Source organism: Uranotaenia lowii, chromosome 2, assembly GCF_029784155.1.
Source record: "Uranotaenia lowii strain MFRU-FL chromosome 2, ASM2978415v1, whole genome shotgun sequence".
NCBI classification, from domain to species: Eukaryota; Metazoa; Arthropoda; class Insecta; order Diptera; family Culicidae; genus Uranotaenia; species Uranotaenia lowii.
Window position 1 is genome coordinate 144,373,843 of NC_073692.1, and position 19,812 is coordinate 144,393,654.

Below are 19,812 nucleotides of genomic sequence, written 5' to 3' on the forward strand. Positions count from 1 at the left end.
TACCCGTAAGGTGCGTAAGGTTATGGACGATTGTCCAATACCTGTTTTATTCCAAGGGTCCCAAAAGAGCAGAGGCGCAACGAGCGAAATAGTAAGACCAAGCGTAAGCTGACGAATGTGGGATGTTCGAGAGATTGAAGAACGGTTGCAACGGACCGAGTGATTTGAAGGAATTCATAGATTTTTGCGGAAATATTCTATGAGAGTGTTCATTACCTAACCTTTTTTTTTACTAGAATGTCTATTTACTAAAAAGTTTATCTAAATATCCAATGCCAGCCATTATTACATTGTTGTTTTTGTCAATAATGTACAAAGTTTCCTTTCCAATAGCAGTGGATAACTTTGACTCGGGAGAGCAAAAGCCAAAATGAGACGTTAACAAACGATGGTTAAATATATAATGTAAATACGATTTAAAAAAAAACGAAACCAAACGCACTTAACACTTAGCAGTTATTTTGTTATCAATATGCGAGTGTGTAACTTGTTTTGTGATGCTGACTTATGCAAAATATCGATGGGAGTCGAACGTGTGACCCATTGCTGGATTATTTTGTTTGTTTGAATCGGGAAAGTGAGACAGGGCAAATGCAAATGGTTTTAACTAGAAAATCAAAAAGATAGCAAACCTTATCGGCACACATGGCGATCTCGATATCCTCCCGGGATATCTCAATGTGGCGTATGGTCTTAACATAGTTTCCGGCCAGTTTGAGTATATCCGCAGAAATGTATTCTAGCACCGCTACCAGAAATAAGGACACCGAACTGTCGATTCTGTACTGCAACACCTCCTATGGGATGCAGAAAAAAAGGGAAAAAAACATATATTTAGAAAATATTCATTCATCATTTAATCACGTAGCTTACCTTTTGCAGCAGTGTGTGTATCCGGTCAACTGGAAAGACTGGTTTCTTCTTTTTAGATTTATCTATTGTGTCGCGCGCCTCATCTAGAGCCCATTTGTCAATAGGAGTGGGGAAGTTACGTATTCGTTCTTCGACGTCCTGTTGGTTTCAAAGATAAAGGGATCCGAGATAAGTTTGAGTACGACTAGCTGAGAATCAACCAAAAACAATATTAAAACACATACCTGAACTGTGTGCGGGGGAGGTTTGGCGCACAGCATCGCTAACAGGCGCAAACACAGACTTTCGACGTAGAGCAGAGCATCCTCGCGGGCTTGCAACGAGGGATGCAATTGCTCCAGGACCTGAAATGTAGAAAAGGAAAAATGGGTTGAATAAACAGAAACTCAACAAGTTGCTTCGCAAGGATACAGATGTAAAAAATACAAATATTTTCGGAATATAATAAATTATCTATCTATATGTTTCTATGCTAACTTTATACCAATTTTCATAATCAATATTGGATCTGAATAATTTTGTTTCTATAGTTAGGCTAAGGCACTGTTTTTGAATGATTTGATATAATTAACTATCTGACCCCAGGAAGCCACCAACGGACCCTAACGGAAACTGTTCTTGGAAGTGACCCCAGTTAATCCCCTTTCCTTTCCTATAATAAGTTGAATTAACAGTTGAGTAGCCGCGACGATTACGGCCCCCCCTCTTACTAACCCAAAGTTAGGAAAAATACTCCCGGCACATAAAAACTTTATAAGTAAAATGCCTTAATAAAACCATTTGTAATTAAAAAAAAAAAACTATCTGACCCGGTATGCATTGCTGCACCTTGTAGAATAGTGATATTTGTGATTTTTTTTAAATTTGGATCATCATTTTTTATTTTAATTTGAACATTGTTCAAAAGCAATTCCTTAAAATTAGAGCTGCATCTTGAGTCTGCATACACAGAACATTTATCTTTATGTTAGTAAAACCTGATCTAAAATTTGTTTTTCAATCATTATTTTTAATCTTAATTTAAGACTCTGCCTTTATTCGCCAAGATAGTTTTATTAAGTTCTAGTAGAGAATTTCCCGAGTAAAGGTGCATTTACAGTTCTTTCGAACGTGAAAATGAAAAAACTTATATTATTCAAAAACTCGACTATGCTGCATTTCATGGCTACGAAACTAGGTGGAATAGATGCGGAATGGTTGAACGATTATTTTTGAACTGATTTCCTTGTTCAAAGCCCTTTAATATTAATTTTATTTCAATTCCCCCGATTTTCACTGCGGAATATTTTTTCCACGTTCACTGACATTCCGCTCGAAGTGTAAACGCACTGAGCGAACGTGAAAACGGAAAACGAACAAGAGTGGTGAATATAAATTCCGCGTTCATTTTCACGTCCGAATGGCAATGTGCATTCTGAAAAAAATTTCACCGATGACGGAAAAATTTTTGCTTCATAAAAAATTAGTTTTTTAATTTGTAAGCACATTTGAAGGCAATTAAAGGCTTAAAATACTACGAGTTTGAAATGAAACGCATACGATATTTTTTTTTAACTTTAAAACCCGCTTGGGCATCATTTAATTGCACCTGTTGGAAGAGCTTCTCAACGAATAAATGTAAATGAAGATCATCGCATGGCCAGATTCCATTGAAATAAAAAAATAGATTCTGCTTTGTTCAAATGTGTGTTTCAGAAAAGGTATGGAAATAATTATTAAAATTTATGAAATCATTCAAAAATAATGTGTTTTAAGGAGAACTGAAAAGCAGAAAAATTTACAAACAAAAGAGTACTGATGCCTTTTAATTAAATAAAAACCTTTTCAATTGTTTCACTAATTAAAAGTAATTTTGAAATTTTTGTTTGTCAATTTTTAATCAAGAACAAAAAATGGCTATCTTGTAGAAGTTATATTCATAACGTCCTTTCAATAAGTTTTTCAAAAGAAACGAATCGCTAAAGCTCGTTACTCCTTGATCGATAAATACTTTTTGGGAGTACTTTAAATTCATAAAATTTAATTTAAATTCATTGTATTCAAAGATAAGAACTTTGGGATTATTTGATTAAATCAATCGTTTTCAAAGCTGAATATGTTTTAAAGAAGAACAATATGTTTTTTTGAGAAATTTGAATTTAAATTTGAGCATTGGTTCGACAAGTATCGATCAAAACATTGGTTGAATGTTGAATGATCTGTCATTTTCCGATCGAAACCAATTTGTACCCGCAGTTGAACAAACCTCTTACTAATTTTGAAGATTTGACATTTCACTGCGCACAGCAAGAAAAATTCGTGTAAATTTAGATCGAAAACGATGCACGAAAACGGAATATCGATTTTGATGTAAAATTCTATCACGGTGTATTTTTTTCGAGAATGTAATTTTTGAGGCGTGTAAATTTAGATCGAAATCAATGCACGAGATTGGATCACAAAAGCCGTCGTGTAAAAATACGCATGGATGTAAATTTTAAAATTTATTATCGTAAATATTGATATTTTTTCTAAATATTAAGGTTTTTGCTTTTGTCTTGAATAAAAACGCCGCATGTACCATTTTTAATTCACATTTATTTCCAAAACTGAACATAAAAAAACCATTCGGAAAGCGTCAGGCTGGAATTGTTGTTGCATCCGATGATTCCCAGCACGGGGATGTTTTTCGAATCAGCATGGATGGTTCCGGAAATCATAATTTTTCGGCCAGCATGCTGCACACTTGAATTTTTCTGACAAAAGTTTCTCCGGATAATCACTGGCCGGATATCAGCCGCTGCGAAAAATCTGACCTTGCTGTTAAGAAGAGAAAACTAATCAGTTTCAACCATATTCTTCATTTCACGTCTCAAAACTTACTACTTTAAAGACTTTTAAAGTGCTCCTGTTGCCTACGCCTTTGAATGACTCGTTTCCGAATAATTTTCCGACTTGTTTACTTTGTGCCCGACGCGCAAACTAACTTGAAATACAAAAAGGCACAATTTAAATACTTTCATTCAATTTTAAATCAAACAGATATAATTTTACACTGTTTGTGATATAAATTTCATTGACCAGTTGATTTTTGCATGATGCAGTGTAAAATTAAATCAAAACAGTTTATTTTTATTCATTTTTGGAAAATAGACTAATATTACATCGAAAAAAGTTTAACATTACATCTTTTTGTAATTACACTCAAGAAAAAATAGATCACTCGTGTTTTAGATTCCGTGTACTTTTAGAAATTTTTTGCTGTGCGGAATATTTTTTCACTGTGGTGAGTTCACGTTCACGTTCGAGTTCGAGTTCACAAGAACTGTAAACCGGGCTTAACGAGGAAAATTAGTGAGAGCTCCCTTCTTCCTTTTCTTCCACCCTGCTGGATCCCTCCTGGATTCTAAATAATTATAGAAACATTTTTCGTACCCAAACACTCTCACATGCCAAAATTTGTTCTATTCGCATTATGAGTTCCCGAGTGATGCGAAAAAAAATGGGGACTTTGTTCCACCTCCGAGTGACAAAAGAAGAATTTGAAATTTGTTCCAACCTTATTCAAATCATAATCTGAATTTATATCTCCTTCGATTAAGATTCTTATTCGTTATGCATATTTAGTTTGACATTTGAAATTCAATAAATCAAATTTCAAACGAAGATTCAGAGATCAGAATCATCATTGAAAACATCTATCAAATACATAATGGACGGCAGAAAAATGATAAAAACACGAATTTAGAATCAAAATATGGAATACAGTACTTGCTCGCAGTTAATCGGACGCTGTTGGGATTGAAGGGTTTGTTCGACTACCGAAAACGTCCGATTATCGAGGGTGCTTTGATGGAAACACTAATGTAGTCGAAAAGATTGACTTAAAATACTATATTTTATCACAATTATTGATATTTTATTGAAGCTAGAGTAATAGGGTAACGGACTTATTTTGGACCAGAGGATCAATTTCGGACCACCTTGTCTAGCTTTCTAATAAAACAAATAATCATAACATTTTAAGCAAATATTTTTGAAGCCTGGGCACTTAATGTAATGCACTAATTTTTTTCATTATTAATTGCTTCATAAGAGAGCTAAATAATGTGGTCCAAAATTGGTCCTCTGGTCCAAAATAAGTCCGTTACCCTAATTCGTGAGAAAAACTGAATCGAATGAGTTTGAAGAGTTACAAAATTTTGATAACCAATATATGATAACAGCAGTATGGCCTGACACCACAGCTTGATCACAAAAATAATCTATTAATTAACAGGAAGGCATCCAATAAGTTAGGGGTGAGCAACCTTTTTAGGCAACGGGTCACTTTTAATTTGAAATTCTTTCGGCGGGCCGCACTGAAAATAAAATGTAGGTAATAATGGTTTGCATACACAGTAAACGAAAATTACCGAGTTCGGTAATTTTTTTACCGAAATCCTAACATGTGTAAATCGTTAAACTGTTCGGTATTTTTTTCGGTAAAAAATAAATGAACATCGGTAAATCGATTCTTCATTTACCGATGTTCGTTTATTTTTTACCGAAAAAATTACCGAACAGTTTAACGATTTACACATGTTAGGATTTCGGTAACAAAATTACCGAATTCGGTAATTTTCGTTTACTGTGTAGCTTACGTAATTTTTTTATACCGTAACGACCAATTTTTGACAAAAACAAAACGGAAAAGGATAAATGAAACGAATTAATGTACTTGCATAAACTTTTATTTTTAATATAAGGTGACTGAACCAACCGAAATTGAATAAGTTCATCAATAAATCTTGATCATTCTCCAATAGTGTTATAATTGAATTGAAATGATTAACTAAGATTTATTTGTACATAAAAGAAATATTAAGTATTTAAATTTTTGAAAGTCCTTCTACGGTTTCAATAAAAATTGAACCTTCTTCTGCGAAAAAACTTGTTTTGCTCGAACCGATGAGATGGTATTTTTCTACATCACTGCCATTTGAAATTTCATGGAGATTAACCATAGCAATTTTTTTTCCTTGAATATTTTCGAAATGTTTTTTTACAATTTATTTAAATTTTGTCGTGTCCCTTTTTTTTCTTTACATGGTGTTTGAAGTCCCGTATGAAATCATTGCATTGAGATGTTGAGCAAGGTTAAAATCATGATAATTTCATTTTTTTTACAGATTTTTAACCAGTTTGTTAATGTTACAGTTTACATTTTCGATTCTAATTTTTTTTTACAAATTTCATAAATTTTCTTAATTTAATTTATATGCCTCTGGGATAGGCTTTCCTAGGATGAATCCTGGAAATCTCATGACTTTAGCAATGTGGTTTGCTTATTTTGAAGCACAATGACTCAATTTAACCAATGTTTGGCATAATTCGCCTATGAAATATCTGAAAATAACAAAACACAAGAAATCAGAATTCACATTTTTCTGAGGTGCAAGGAATCTTATAACTGATTTTGACTTATTCGGGGACGCTGAATCCAAATATTAAATTATTTTTTGTCAGCTCTAATTTTCGAGATAACTTTCAAAGAAAGGTAAAAAAATATTTTTTCAATTTGTGTACTTTTTTAACAAAACTGTAAAATAAAAGATAATTATTCAATTGTAAAATATTCAAAATTGTTGTTACAGTTTTGTTTTTATGCATATATTCAGCACGCATTTATCATTCATTAAAACCACGGAAAGAAATTGGCTACCAAGTCCCCACAGTGTGGACATGTTTAGCTGAAATTGAAGGTACCCCTCGCCAAGCAGCGTAAACAGTATCAACACACAAGCTAGTTTTTCGCCAGAGTGTGAAAAGAAAAAAAGTGACGTGTCAGGTCGGGAAGTGCCGTTCCTACACAGCGGACCTGAAAGTGCACGTGTTCAGCGACGAAACATCCAGCATCAGAAGACCGTGACGGAACCACGGCTAAAAAAGAAAGCCGCGGATACTTGGGCCCTAGACTCGTCGAATTAACACCTTCGCCCACAGCTGCTGGTGAGTAGGCATTCCAAGCGGAATGAAATTTTCATTGGCATTTGATGATCATGTCGGAAAGCTCATGTTAATCATGAAATAACCATTGGCAGGTCTATCCATCGGAGCCGGAGGCACGATTGCCGTCAATATAATCAAGACGGGGTGCAAGCAAACCAGCATGTTAGCTGACTAAGCTACTCAGCTATTACGCCACCCCCAAGATTGATCGGTAAGTTAACCTCAAAGGACCAATCGGCAAGGAGCTGACGTCTATCTCTCTCCCACAGGCTGATTTACACACGACAAACTTCCACGTGTTAAATGCCAGAAAAAGCAGCCCCTTCCTTTGGGTAAGACCGAAAAACTAAAATACCATAAATTAGATGAAACTAATTGGGCATCGCCAACAGGGCTTTTTTCTACGGCTTATTTTCTACCAGCAGTTGCAGTTCGAGGACTTGGTCGCACACGAAACACGTCACTGGCAGGGGTCCTTCCCACGAGGAAAAGCAGTCGGTTTTCCCACGAACGAGACTATCTCAATCCGGACTTCCAGAGCCCGAACACTTGCCGGGTCTATTCCGGGTTGATACCACACATCCGCGGAAGACGGAATTCAAATGCACAGAAACTCTTTGGACTGGATACAATTGCATGTCAGCAGCACTTTGCCGAACGTGTTGGTGAATCGCCACCGCGAGACTCTTCGTGTCGGAACGAAGCCTGCTGGGCTTCTACGCAGGTCACTAACGAGCACATCACCGGCAGGATCCGGAAGTCCGGTGCCCGATCCTGTTAGGTTCGCCAAGGCAGTCGGCGCACAGAATAAGAACATCACCGCCAGGATCCGGAAGTCCGGTGCCCGATCCTGTTAGGTTCGCCAAGGCAGTTGGCGCACAGAAGGAGAACATCACCGTCAGGATCCGGAAGTCCGGTACCCGATCCTGTTAGGTTCGCCAAGGCAGTCGGCGCACAGGAGGAGAATATCATCGGAGGAATTGCATGCGACGAGTTGAAATCATAGGATGACACGTGAGCCAAAATTATACTAATAATGTTTGTGTTAGGAATATATGCAAGATGAAATCTATCAATATTTGTCTTTCAAGTTGATGGCGTTGTAGCTTAAGTTAAAGTGCGTTTTTTACCATTGCCTCGCACAAATAAGAGAAAAGCTCTTTTACAATGGCGCCCAACTAGAATTAACCCACATTTTAAATTGTTTTTGTGGTGTTTGATGTGCTGCTGTTTAGTTTATGCAGCATATCTTGAAGTTTCAAAGTTTGGCTATTTGTGTTTAAGATTATAAGACCCTTTATCAAAATGGATATGGATCCAGCTTGTCTTTCTGAAGACGAGGTGAGCTATGAGCTGGCGCTACGTCACGTAGCTAATTTAAGTTCTCTTCCGAGAAGAGCGAAAGCGTTGAGGCTTAGGCAAATCATGCTAGAGGATGTTAGAAACAATAAAATTTATGATAATTCTTCACACATCATGGATGCGGAGCAAAACATCCGCATATGTCAAGATCGCGTAGATAACTTGCTAGAACGATTAAAAGTAGCTTTTAAATCCGCGGATTACCAATTCATGCGTCAAGCAACGTCGCGTCTTATTCATTATCGTGAACGTTTAGCGATAGTAGAACCACCTTCAAAATTAAACGATACGTACGCAACACTGACTCTTCTAATCCAATGTTCTTTAGAGGACATTGAAGATGTGTTGAACAACCCGAGAAAAAAAGCAAGTGGGCAAGTGCAAAGTGCTAGTGAGGATTATGGTGCAGCAGCAGTGGACCTGAACGTATCCCGGGCCGGCTCGAGCAGAACAGGAACTATTCCAAAGCCTTCCAGAAACAGAACCACAGCCAGCTTGAATCAGCCAGTTGACATCGGGAAGGACCAGCCAGGGTGCAGGACGTCACAATCGGAAGCCAACTCCTTCAGCTCAGACCGTGACAGCACGTACCTAGGGAATTCACCATGGGTGAGCGGAGCTGCCGCAGTTGAAGAACCCGAGCCGAGGAGACAACAGCAGAGGCAACGGCTGTCAGATCGAGAGCGCAACACATATGAATCACAGCATACAGCAACATACCGACGTGACGCTGAAGAAAACAATTTCGACCAGCAGTTTGGCCATCATCGTGGACCTAGAATTAGCGAGAAACTTGGGTATCCGGACGACGAATCCGCTCCTCCTCCGTACGCTTCTAGAGAACGAGTGGAAGAAGCATCAGCGAGGAATGAATACAGCCGATTAAGGGATGAGTTACTGGAGCGATTCATGCGACGGGAACAGGAAGCTTATCAACAGCAGCGTTGGGAGGACCGGCGTTCTTCAAGCAAGGCAATTCACAATTGGCAGATCTTCTACAAAGGCGAAAGAGATGGCGCATCATTGAACGAGTTCATTCAAAGCGTGGAGGTGTTCGCATTGTCCGAAGAGGTTCCTGAGCAGGTGCTGTTGCAGAACATCAAGCACTTACTCAAGGGTGATGCTTTGAAGTGGTATGCTAGAGCGTTTTTAAGAGGCGATTTGAGGTCGTGGGGAGATTTCAAGCGGTTGATCCGGGGAGAGTTCTTACCAAGCAGCTACGCTTACATTTTGAGGGCTGAGGCGTATCATCGGCTCCAAGGAGAGCAAGAAACCTTTAGCGATTTCTTCGCGGATATCTCAACACTGTTTAGTTACGCCAATCCACCTGCAACGGATAGAGAGAAATTGTTCATTATCAAGAAGAACATGAACTCCACATATGCTCCTGTTGCAGCAGCACAGCAAGCAGCATCGGTTGAACAACTAGTAGAAGCATGTAAGGAATTCGATGAGCTTAGAAAGCTTCAACAGCTTCAGCGGCGAATGCTACTTCCGGCAGCATCTCTGTTAGAACCATCGCTTGCCACACCAGTGCCAGTACAACGCGCTAATCGCAATGCTCCGATGAATCAACGCTACGGAAGAGTCAATGTGCTAGAAGAAATGAATAGTCGCAGAAATGAAGAAGCAGTGAGTTCGTACGGTGGATCGTCGGTGAACAACAGTAACAACAAGGTGGAAGAACGTTTGGAGGAACTGATTCATCAGGTCGATGCTCTGAGGGTGAGATTCGAACGCAGGGAACACAACACTACAAACACGCGGGAAAATCAATCGCGGCCGGCAGTGTCTAGTCAGGAGCATCCAGAACCACCGAGCGTGAACACTCGACCACCAATGATTTGCTGGAATTGCGACGAGGAGGGACATCGCTTTATGGATTGTTCGAAACCACAAGCGATACTGTTCTGCTATCGTTGTGGACAAAAAGGTTTTTCGTTACGGAGCTGTCCAAGTTGCCGTCATCGCTCGGGAAATGCCCCGGCGGGGAACTAGTAACGGAGGGATCGAATTCCTCGCCATGTTTTGACGATCCTTCCCAGATACCGGATTTCAACAATATCAACTCTTTAGTCATCAATCTCAACAACGACAATCGACCGCATGCAGTAATCGAAGTCCTGGGCAAAAGCATCACCGGTCTCTTAGACAGCGGGGCGAACTGCTCGCTCTTCGGAGGAAGCTTTGTGCAGTTAGTGGAGCAGCTAAAATTGCGAAAAGGATCATTGGCTGGAGGAATTAAGACTGCAGATGGAACGGAGCACCATTTCCAGACATTTGTTCGTCTACCAATCGCTTACAATGGAAAGACCCGAGTAATCCCAGTATTGCTATTACCGACCCTGCCGGATTGCGTGATTCTGGGAATGAACTTTTGGAATGAATTCGGAGTCAAGGCAATATGCTGTAGTATGAAGTTACAAGACGAAGTTCAAGGCGACGATGAAGAGGAGGTCAACAGTATCGTCGACAACGATGTAACGATTAAGAGGCATCAACAGAAGCAGTTGTCACCGGAACAATCAGTTGTGCTACAAGCAACAATAGCGAACTTCCCAACAGCAACAGACAGTCGTCTGGGTCGTACACATCTATACACACATCGCATTGAAATCGGGGATACTCAGCCGAAGAAACAGCGTTACTACGTCATGTCAAAATACGTTTTGGACGAGGTAAACAAGGAAGTCGACCGAATGATAAAATTGGACGTGATCGAAGAAGCTCGCTTTTCGCCGTGGAACAACCCGCTGGTAGCTGTGAAGAAGAAGACGGGCCAGTACAGAGTATGTCTAGATGCTCGCTACCTAAACTCCATCATGATTAATGAGGGTTATCCAATACCGCAGATTGCAGCTATTATGAACAACCTCAGCGGCTGCAAGTTCATTTCATCGATAGATCTGAAGGACGCATTCTGGCAAATACCTCTAGAAACAGCTTCGAGGCAACTTACGGCCTTTACGGTACCTCAGCGAGGCCATTTTCAGTTTAAGGTGGTTCCGTTTGGATTGTGCACCGCTAGCCAAGGACTGGAGAGGGTCATGGTAACCATCTTCGCGGATATGGAACCAAACGTCTTCCACTACCTTGACGACATAATTGTGTGTTCGGAGACCTTTGAAGAGCATATAAAGTTACTTGAAGAAGTGGCCAAGAGACTTCGTGCGGCGAATCTGACAATTTCTGCTGAAAAATCCTGTTTTTGTAGGAAGGAGATAAAATACCTGGGATATGTGTTAAACCAAGATGGCTGGATGGTGGATCCGGAGAAAACAAGCTGTGTAGTCAATTTTCCGATTCCAACAACTAGGAAAGAGGTGCAGCGCTTCATCGGCATGTGCAACTGGTATCGTCGGTTTGTAGCAGACTTCTCGGAGATAGCGGCGCCTCTCACGGAGCTCACGAAAATAAAACACAAGTTTCGTTGGACGGTTGAAGCAGAAGAAGCCTTTCTGCGACTCAAATCATCATTAGTATCGACGCCTGTTCTCGCGCCACCGGATTATACAAAGCAGTTTGCGATCGCCTGTGATGCGAGCGATGTGGCTATTGGGGCAGTGCTCACACAGGAAACCGACGGGCAAGAACATCCAATCTGTTACTTCTCGCAAAAATTGACGACGGCGGAGCGGAAATATTCGGTGACGCAGCGGGAGTGTCTGGCAGTAATCAGAGCTATCGAGAAATTCAGAGGATACGTAGAAGGCGTTCACTTCATAGTGTACTGTGACCACTCTGCCCTCAGCTACCTCAAAACGATGAAGAACCCTACAGCGCTGATGTGCAGATGGCTGCTACGACTCAATGCTTTTGATTTTGAGATTCGCTACCGAAAGGGATCGGTAAATGTGGTTCCAGACACGCTGTCCAGGATTGTGGCTTCAGTAGCACTCACTCAAGGTTCGAATGCAGATGGCTGGTATACTAGAATGAAACAGAACGTTAAAGAAACGCCGAACAACTTCGCCGACTTTCAGATCATTCAGGATGAGTTGTATAAGAATTGTACCTTCAAGGATGACGCCGGGAACACTACGCATCGTTGGAAGAAAGCAGTACCCAAGGAAAATCGTGTCGAAATCATGCGGAAATTCCACGACGCACCTTCAGCCGCGCATCTGGGATTTCAAAAGACATTGCAGAAAATTCAGGTACACTTTTACTGGCCAAAGATGAGAGAGGAAATTTCACGGTACGTCAAACAGTGCAATGTTTGCAAAGGTAGTAAAGCTGCAAACTCCAAGATGATGCCTCAAATGGGGAAGCTGAAGCCAGCACGCACCCCATGGGAACTAATCTCCATAGATTTTGTCGGTCCTTTAACACGCTCACGTTCTGGTAACACAGTTATGCTTGTCGTGGTGGATTGGGTTACCAAGTATATCGTCGTTCATCCAATGAAATCAGCGGATTCTTGCAAGATGGTGGAGTTCCTCGAGAATCAAGTCTTCCTGAAGTTCTCGCGTCCAAGAATAATCCTTTCAGACAACGGAAAACAGTTCATCTCTTCTGCCTTTAAATCTCTTTTGAGCAAGCACAACATACAGCACATGCTGACGGCATATTATTGTCCTATGGTGAATAACGCAGAGAGAGTCAATCGAGTCTTGGTAACCTGCATACGATCGTTGATTGACGAGGATCATCGGACCTGGGACGAACATCTGCCTGCAATTTGCGCAGCCATCAACAGTGCCAAGCATGAAGTAACAGGAACCAGTCCGCACGTCGCAAATTTTGGAAGAGAACTAATTCTGCACACCGATTTGTACACTCAGAAAGATCTGAACACCGACGAAGATCCAAAAATCGCTCTGAATATCCGTTTATCCACGATCAAGCGCATACAGGAGTTTGTGATGAAACGAATCCGGAACAACCATGCGAAGTCGAAGGAGCGGTATGATTTACGGAAGAGATCTGTGATATTCAACGTAGGAGATCTGGTATGGCGAAGAACTTTTACCCAGTCGTCTAAGGTGGATCACATAAATCGTAAACTAGATCCGAAGTTCCTGCCAGCGATAGTGAAAGCAGTACTTGGCACCAACCTGTACACCCTTGAAGATGTGTCAACCGGGAAAAGAGGTCAGTACCACGCTAAGGACATCAAAGCAGACTAAGAACGATATTTTGAAGCTATGTAAGCATTGACGCTGACCATGAGCTCACTTGGAGCAGAAAACACGAAATGGAGAAGGCTGAAGGACCAACATCATCTTTGAAACCTCGCCCCCAACAACTCGGAGCAAATTATTTAGAATTCTTCCATTCAAACAACTCAACGGAACACAGCTGATGCCAATTCGTCGCTAATACACCGACGAACACGAAGAAGTAGGCGTTCATGAAGGAGACAACGGCCTTGCGTGGGACCAGCGTCAGCTGCACGGACTCTGAGAACTCCGCCATGCAGTTCTTCAGAATTTGGGGAGGGCCGGCAACCTTGCGTGGGATTGCCGCCACTCAGTGTCCTAAAAGCAATCCTGTCATCAACAGCAGCGTTATCGCGCTTGGGATAGTAGTACTGGTGAGTCGCCGTAGCCAGGCGCTACATACCACGTCGCTGCAATTGAAACGATTGTCAGGACACCATAAACCACAAAAACGACTAGCAGGAACATATTCAAGCTATGTAAGCAGACTTTAAGTTGCAGACCACGAGCTCAAGACGCCACCTAAATACGAAATGATGATGGCTGACGGATCAACATCTATCTCACTCTGGAAACCTCGCCTCTCATACTCTTCGGAGAAACAGTCATCGTTGAAATTCCAGGCAGCATCATGAAGAACCGCCGAAGTCATCGAACAACCGAAAGCGAAAATCCGTCACACTACCAACGGCACGAGGCATCAAGACAACGAAGAAAAACTACGGAGGAAAATCGTCATCGAACAACATGTGCAGCCAAGAGACGTATTCAACAAACCTTCGAACATGACAGAATATCGAATGTAACGACACACCGAGTTCGACAACACCCAAATACTTCAAGTCTGGAACCCGTCACTTCGCATTCCCAGCAAAGGAAGCGGCGATGAAAAGTCACACCACAGAAGCGAAGCGACGCAGGCACATCCCGAAAACGACATTTCATCGAATACAGCACTGCACTGCAAGTTGTGAGGGGTAGACATCATGACGGCCGCTACCGCCATATCGACTTCAGTGTAGGCTGTGAAACCTCCAAAGCACTCATCTATTTGTCTATCCAGCTATGTACGCAGTACAATCACTGACGACAAAGAGCATCATGCCGCTAAAATAAGCTCTGACCAAGATTGGAGGCCACGAACCACTAAATAACCCTCATCTTTGGTACAGCTGTTCAATTTGGATACAAATCTCACTTGCTAAGAAAACATGATGAAGAATTTAAGCCTCAACAACGCAATTTAACACAACTTAGTCTTAAACACTATCCATTGGGTCAAGTCGAATTAAGTACGGTTTGGGGGTCGTCAGGACAAATAATCAAAAGCAACGCGATCTAGGGGCGCGGAATAACCTCTATCTTGGACTCCTGACGATTTGGGAACTAAATACTCCCTTTCCTATTGCCTTGCTTAAAATCTTTTGTAGATTAGTTTAAATGCCAAACTTTTATTGCTATTTGTTAGATGTTAAATCGGCTAGTTTTAGAAAATTAAGTTAGCACGATTTGAGTTAAATGTTTCATGGGATCAATCAGTTGCTGTATTCAGAGACATTTGGCCACCATGAGATGGCGTTCAGATCACCGTTTAGGCACACATAGTTGCCGTAGTTAGCAGTTCAGCTGCTGTCTAGTGTCTGCAGTTCAGCTGCCGTTCAGTTTTGCAGTTCAGCTGCACTTTCGAAGTTAAGCTTCGCATGGGATCTACTCACACCCTCTGATCTGTAAAGTCTTCACGCGCAGGACAAAAGCGTAAGCGGAGAGTTTTTTGTGAGGTTCTTCTAAGCCTCACAAAAAACTCTGATCCCATGATAGGATTGTGTTACAGTTTTGTTTTTATGCATATATTCAGCACGCATTTATCATTCATTAAAACCACGGAAAGAAATTGGCTACCAAGTCCCCACAGTGTGGACATGTTTAGCTGAAATTGAAGGTACCCCTCGCCAAGCAGCGTAAACAGTATCAACACACAAGCTAGTTTTTCGCCAGAGTGTGAAAAGAAAAAAAGTGACGTGTCAGGTCGGGAAGTGCCGTTCCTACACAGCGGACCTGAAAGTGCACGTGTTCAGCGACGAAACATCCAGCATCAGAAGACCGTGACGGAACCACGGCTAAAAAAGAAAGCCGCGGATACTTGGGCCCTAGACTCGTCGAATTAACACCTTCGCCCACAGCTGCTGGTGAGTAGGCATTCCAAGCGGAATGAAATTTTCATTGGCATTTGATGATCATGTCGGAAAGCTCATGTTAATCATGAAATAACCATTGGCAGGTCTATCCATCGGAGCCGGAGGCACGATTGCCGTCAATATAATCAAGACGGGGTGCAAGCAAACCAGCATGTTAGCTGACTAAGCTACTCAGCTATTACGCCACCCCCAAGATTGATCGGTAAGTTAACCTCAAAGGACCAATCGGCAAGGAGCTGACGTCTATCTCTCTCCCACAGGCTGATTTACACACGACAAACTTCCACGTGTTAAATGCCAGAAAAAGCAGCCCCTTCCTTTGGGTAAGACCGAAAAACTAAAATATCATAAATTAGATGAAACTAATTGGGCATCGCCAACAGGGCTTTTTTCTACGGCTTATTTTCTACCAGCAGTTGCAGTTCGAGGACTTGGTCGCACACGAAACACGTCACTGGCAGGGGTCCTTCCCACGAGGAAAAGCAGTCGGTTTTCCCACGAACGAGACTATCTCAATCCGGACTTCCAGAGCCCGAACACTTGCCGGGTCTATTCCGGGTTGATACCACACATCCGCGGAAGACGGAATTCAAATGCACAGAAACTCTTTGGACTGGATACAATTGCATGTCAGCAGCACTTTGCCGAACGTGTTGGTGAATCGCCACCGCGAGACTCTTCGTGTCGGAACGAAGCCTGCTGGGCTTCTACGCAGGTCACTAACGAGCACATCACCGGCAGGATCCGGAAGTCCGGTGCCCGATCCTGTTAGGTTCGCCAAGGCAGTCGGCGCACAGAATAAGAACATCACCGCCAGGATCCGGAAGTCCGGTGCCCGATCCTGTTAGGTTCGCCAAGGCAGTTGGCGCACAGAAGGAGAACATCACCGTCAGGATCCGGAAGTCCGGTACCCGATCCTGTTAGGTTCGCCAAGGCAGTCGGCGCACAGGAGGAGAATATCATCGGAGGAATTGCATGCGACGAGTTGAAATCATAGGATGACACGTGAGCCAAAATTATACTAATAATGTTTGTGTTAGGAATATATGCAAGATGAAATCTATCAATATTTGTCTTTCAAGTTGATGGCGTTGTAGCTTAAGTTAAAGTGCGTTTTTTACCATTGCCTCGCACAAATAAGAGAAAAGCTCTTTTACATTGTAAAATACAAATACTGATTGACTCAATTATCAACTTTCCTTAAGACCGCGAGTAATTTTTAATTTTTTGAAAAAAGTTTTGGTAGCTTTCTTTTTGTTATTTTTCCCCCAACCAGCAAAAATGGGAGTTTTGATGCAATTGTAAAGAAAACTTATACTAAATTAAATCTTTGATATTTTTAGTTTAGTTTAGTTTAGTTTATTTATTTCGTCAACCGTAACGTAGACTACATAGTTTGATACATGTGAATTTCCTTAAGACTAGGTTTAAGCAGTGTCTGCTTTACAATTTCTCCTTAAGAGTTTAGATTTCTTCGATTAAAATATTGTTTGAGTTTTTGCCGAGACATTGTAAAGTCAATGGTTTCGCAGTGTTGATTGTAAGAGGCCATCATGCGATTTATTGGCCCGTTTTTCGCGTAGTTTGTGCGATAGTTATTAATGAAAAATAAATTTCGATTTCGGAGTTGCCGAGAAGGTGCATAAAAGTTTAATTTTGATAGAATTTCTTTTGAGTCAATACGCTGCGAAACAATATCGTTTACAAATGAAACCATTGCATATTCACGGCGTTCTTTTAGTGTTTGTATGTCAATGAGCATGCAGCGCGCTTTATATGATGGAAGTGGACATGATGTCCAACCTAATTTACGAAGAGCATATAGTAGAAATTGCTTTTGTACTGATTCTATTCTTTCATCGTGTGAAATTGAATAAGGTGACCAAACAACGCTGCAATATTTCAGTAAAGACCTTACATAGGCAATATATAGTGTTTTTATTGTGTATGGGTCTTGAAAATTAAAGCAAAAGCGCTTAATAAAGCCCAGCATGTTATTTGCCCTATGGATGATAGTATTGTAATGGTCTGTGAAAGTAAGTTTAGAGTCTAAGATAATTTAAGACCGTAAGCCAACTTATTTCCCAGTCTCCAACAAAGCTGTTGAATGAGTTATAATCTTTAATGTCCAATATTCAATGACTTTCTTCAATGATGTCAGAAGAAGTTTTAATCTTATTTTTTTGTAATTTCTATAAATTGTAGAATTCAATTTTTTGAAAGCGTTGTATCTCTAATCCAAGAATACCTTGTCAATAACTGAGTCCTTGATTGAATGAAGGGTAGAAAATTTATTGAAAAACTTTTTTTTTATTTTTATGCAGGTTTTTGGATTATCAGTTATAAAAGATCGATTTAACCCAGAACTGATCAACTTAAAAATTTCCACACGCCATACGCCATATCACCGAAACTAGAAGTGATAGATAAAATCTGTGAAATGTTCTAAATCATTCGAAATCAGTTATTGAAACATTGGCACAAAAAAGTTGTTCTCCTGAGTAATCATTACAAACATTTAGGGTTGAATCACAGAACTACAGATGTTTTTGTCGAGAAATCAGAATTTTACTGAGTCTTTATTATCAAACTTTCCTTATTTCCGACATTAAATCTAGAACAAAAATATTTTACTTTATCATACAATTTTAACTTAGCTAGAATAAAAAAAAATAATTACTCAACTTACTCTTATCTTACGTTTTTCCAATAAATAATATTGCATCCATGCGTTTGAAAGAACTAAATAAAAAGCTTAAATCCTACAAAAAAGTCAACAATCTTTACGATTATGGGACATTATGGGACTGCAAACAAGTGACGTGCATATATGATCAAGTTGTTAATATATCATATCAAAATCGTGAAATAAATTAAATTTGAGATAAGCTTCGCAAGCCGCACAAACACGTCTCGAGGGCTCTGTTTTGCTCATCGCTGTAATAAGTGATACATAGATTTTAACAAAAACTTGTATTTTTGGAATCATTTCAACAAATTGTCCGATTATTGCGTAATACTGGCTTTGGACTCAGCTCCCAAAAATGTCTGATTACCGAGCTTGTCGGATCAAAACGTATTCGACTAACGGGCGAGTACTGTAGTTATAAGCAGTAGATAATGTCAAAACACATGGAATAAAATGCATATTTACAAAATAGAATTGCATCTTAAAATAAAGAACTCAATCTGTGTTAATATTCATACTTCATATGAAATTCCAAAACCAGATTCCGCAGTTAGCTTCTGGTTGACAGCAACATTTTCGTTCAAATATTAAAATCTTTACAAAACTGTTAGGCTTGTGATATAGCTCAGTTGGCAAATCAGTTGCTACTGAGCCGATGTCCGTGAGTTCGAGCCTAAGAGTTAACAGTTGTACCGGATATTTTCAATTTTCAATAACTTTTCCGCCAACTTCATCGTTCATATAAGTCGCGAATGACATAAAGATGTTAAAACGACTATAATCGAAACAAAACAAAAATTACAAAACTGTTCAACCCAATTAATTTTCGATTATTTATAAATCTTCAATGCAAAGAATTTGTGCTCAGTTTTCCTGGAGGCACCCGAGCATTTATAAGAAAGCGGTTAAAGCAAAAAAGTGTTCTAAAAACCTTAAATATGTGTATGTATTCTAGAAAAAATTATCAAAATAATAATCTCAATAATTATGATATTTTACGTTGATGCTTTCTGATTAGGATTGAACTTCAAAAATTTTTCCGACCTCCAGAGAAAAATGGCTTCGGGCCTTTAACGAATATATCACATTTTTTATTGAAGGAAGACCGTCATTTTTTTTCTAATTCTCACCTTTTTTTTCAAACAGGCGATAGTGACTCTAGCTCTTGACAAGACGCTATTAATGAGCTCTATGTAATCTTTTTGGGAAAACGATGCATCTGACAAGAAGGAAAATTTAACTGACTCTTTTTACTCTACTTAGTACCTATATTTTGAAGATTTTGAAATTTTCATGCATTGAGTTCAAGAGCCGCAGCTTCACATCACAAGAGCCACATGGGGCTCGCGAACTGCAGGTTGCCGACCTCTGCCGTAGACCACTATTTCATCTACTCAGCTAAACTCGGCTCAGTTGGAAGATTCGATTTTTGAAACTGATACTTCCTACATGAAATATCAGGAGTATTGAGCGCTTCGGTTGAAATTCTTATAGAATTACGTTAGTGTAGATCCCGTGGCATTGCTTAGGGACCATTCAAATATTACGTAACGCTTTAAGG

At 40.2% G+C, this 19,812-nt stretch overlaps 2 protein-coding genes across 2 annotated transcripts in view; one reads left to right on the forward strand and one right to left on the reverse strand.

The window, feature by feature from the left end:
- LOC129743598 (reticulon-4-interacting protein 1 homolog, mitochondrial) overlaps positions 1 to 19,812 on the forward strand; it is a 64,190-nt gene that overhangs the window by 15,650 nt on the left and 28,728 nt on the right. The gene's annotated exons all lie outside the window — the stretch shown is intronic.
- The window catches only part of LOC129743597 (protein son of sevenless), a 47,102-nt gene that overhangs the window by 14,181 nt on the left and 13,109 nt on the right, over positions 1 to 19,812 (reverse strand). The window contains exons 2-4 of the mRNA XM_055735662.1: positions 1,098 to 1,217; positions 874 to 1,011; positions 633 to 797 (exon numbers count right to left, since the gene is read on the reverse strand). Of these exons, the coding sequence (XP_055591637.1) occupies positions 633 to 797; positions 874 to 1,011; positions 1,098 to 1,217 (423 nt within the window). The remainder of the gene's footprint in view (positions 1 to 632; positions 798 to 873; positions 1,012 to 1,097; positions 1,218 to 19,812) is intronic.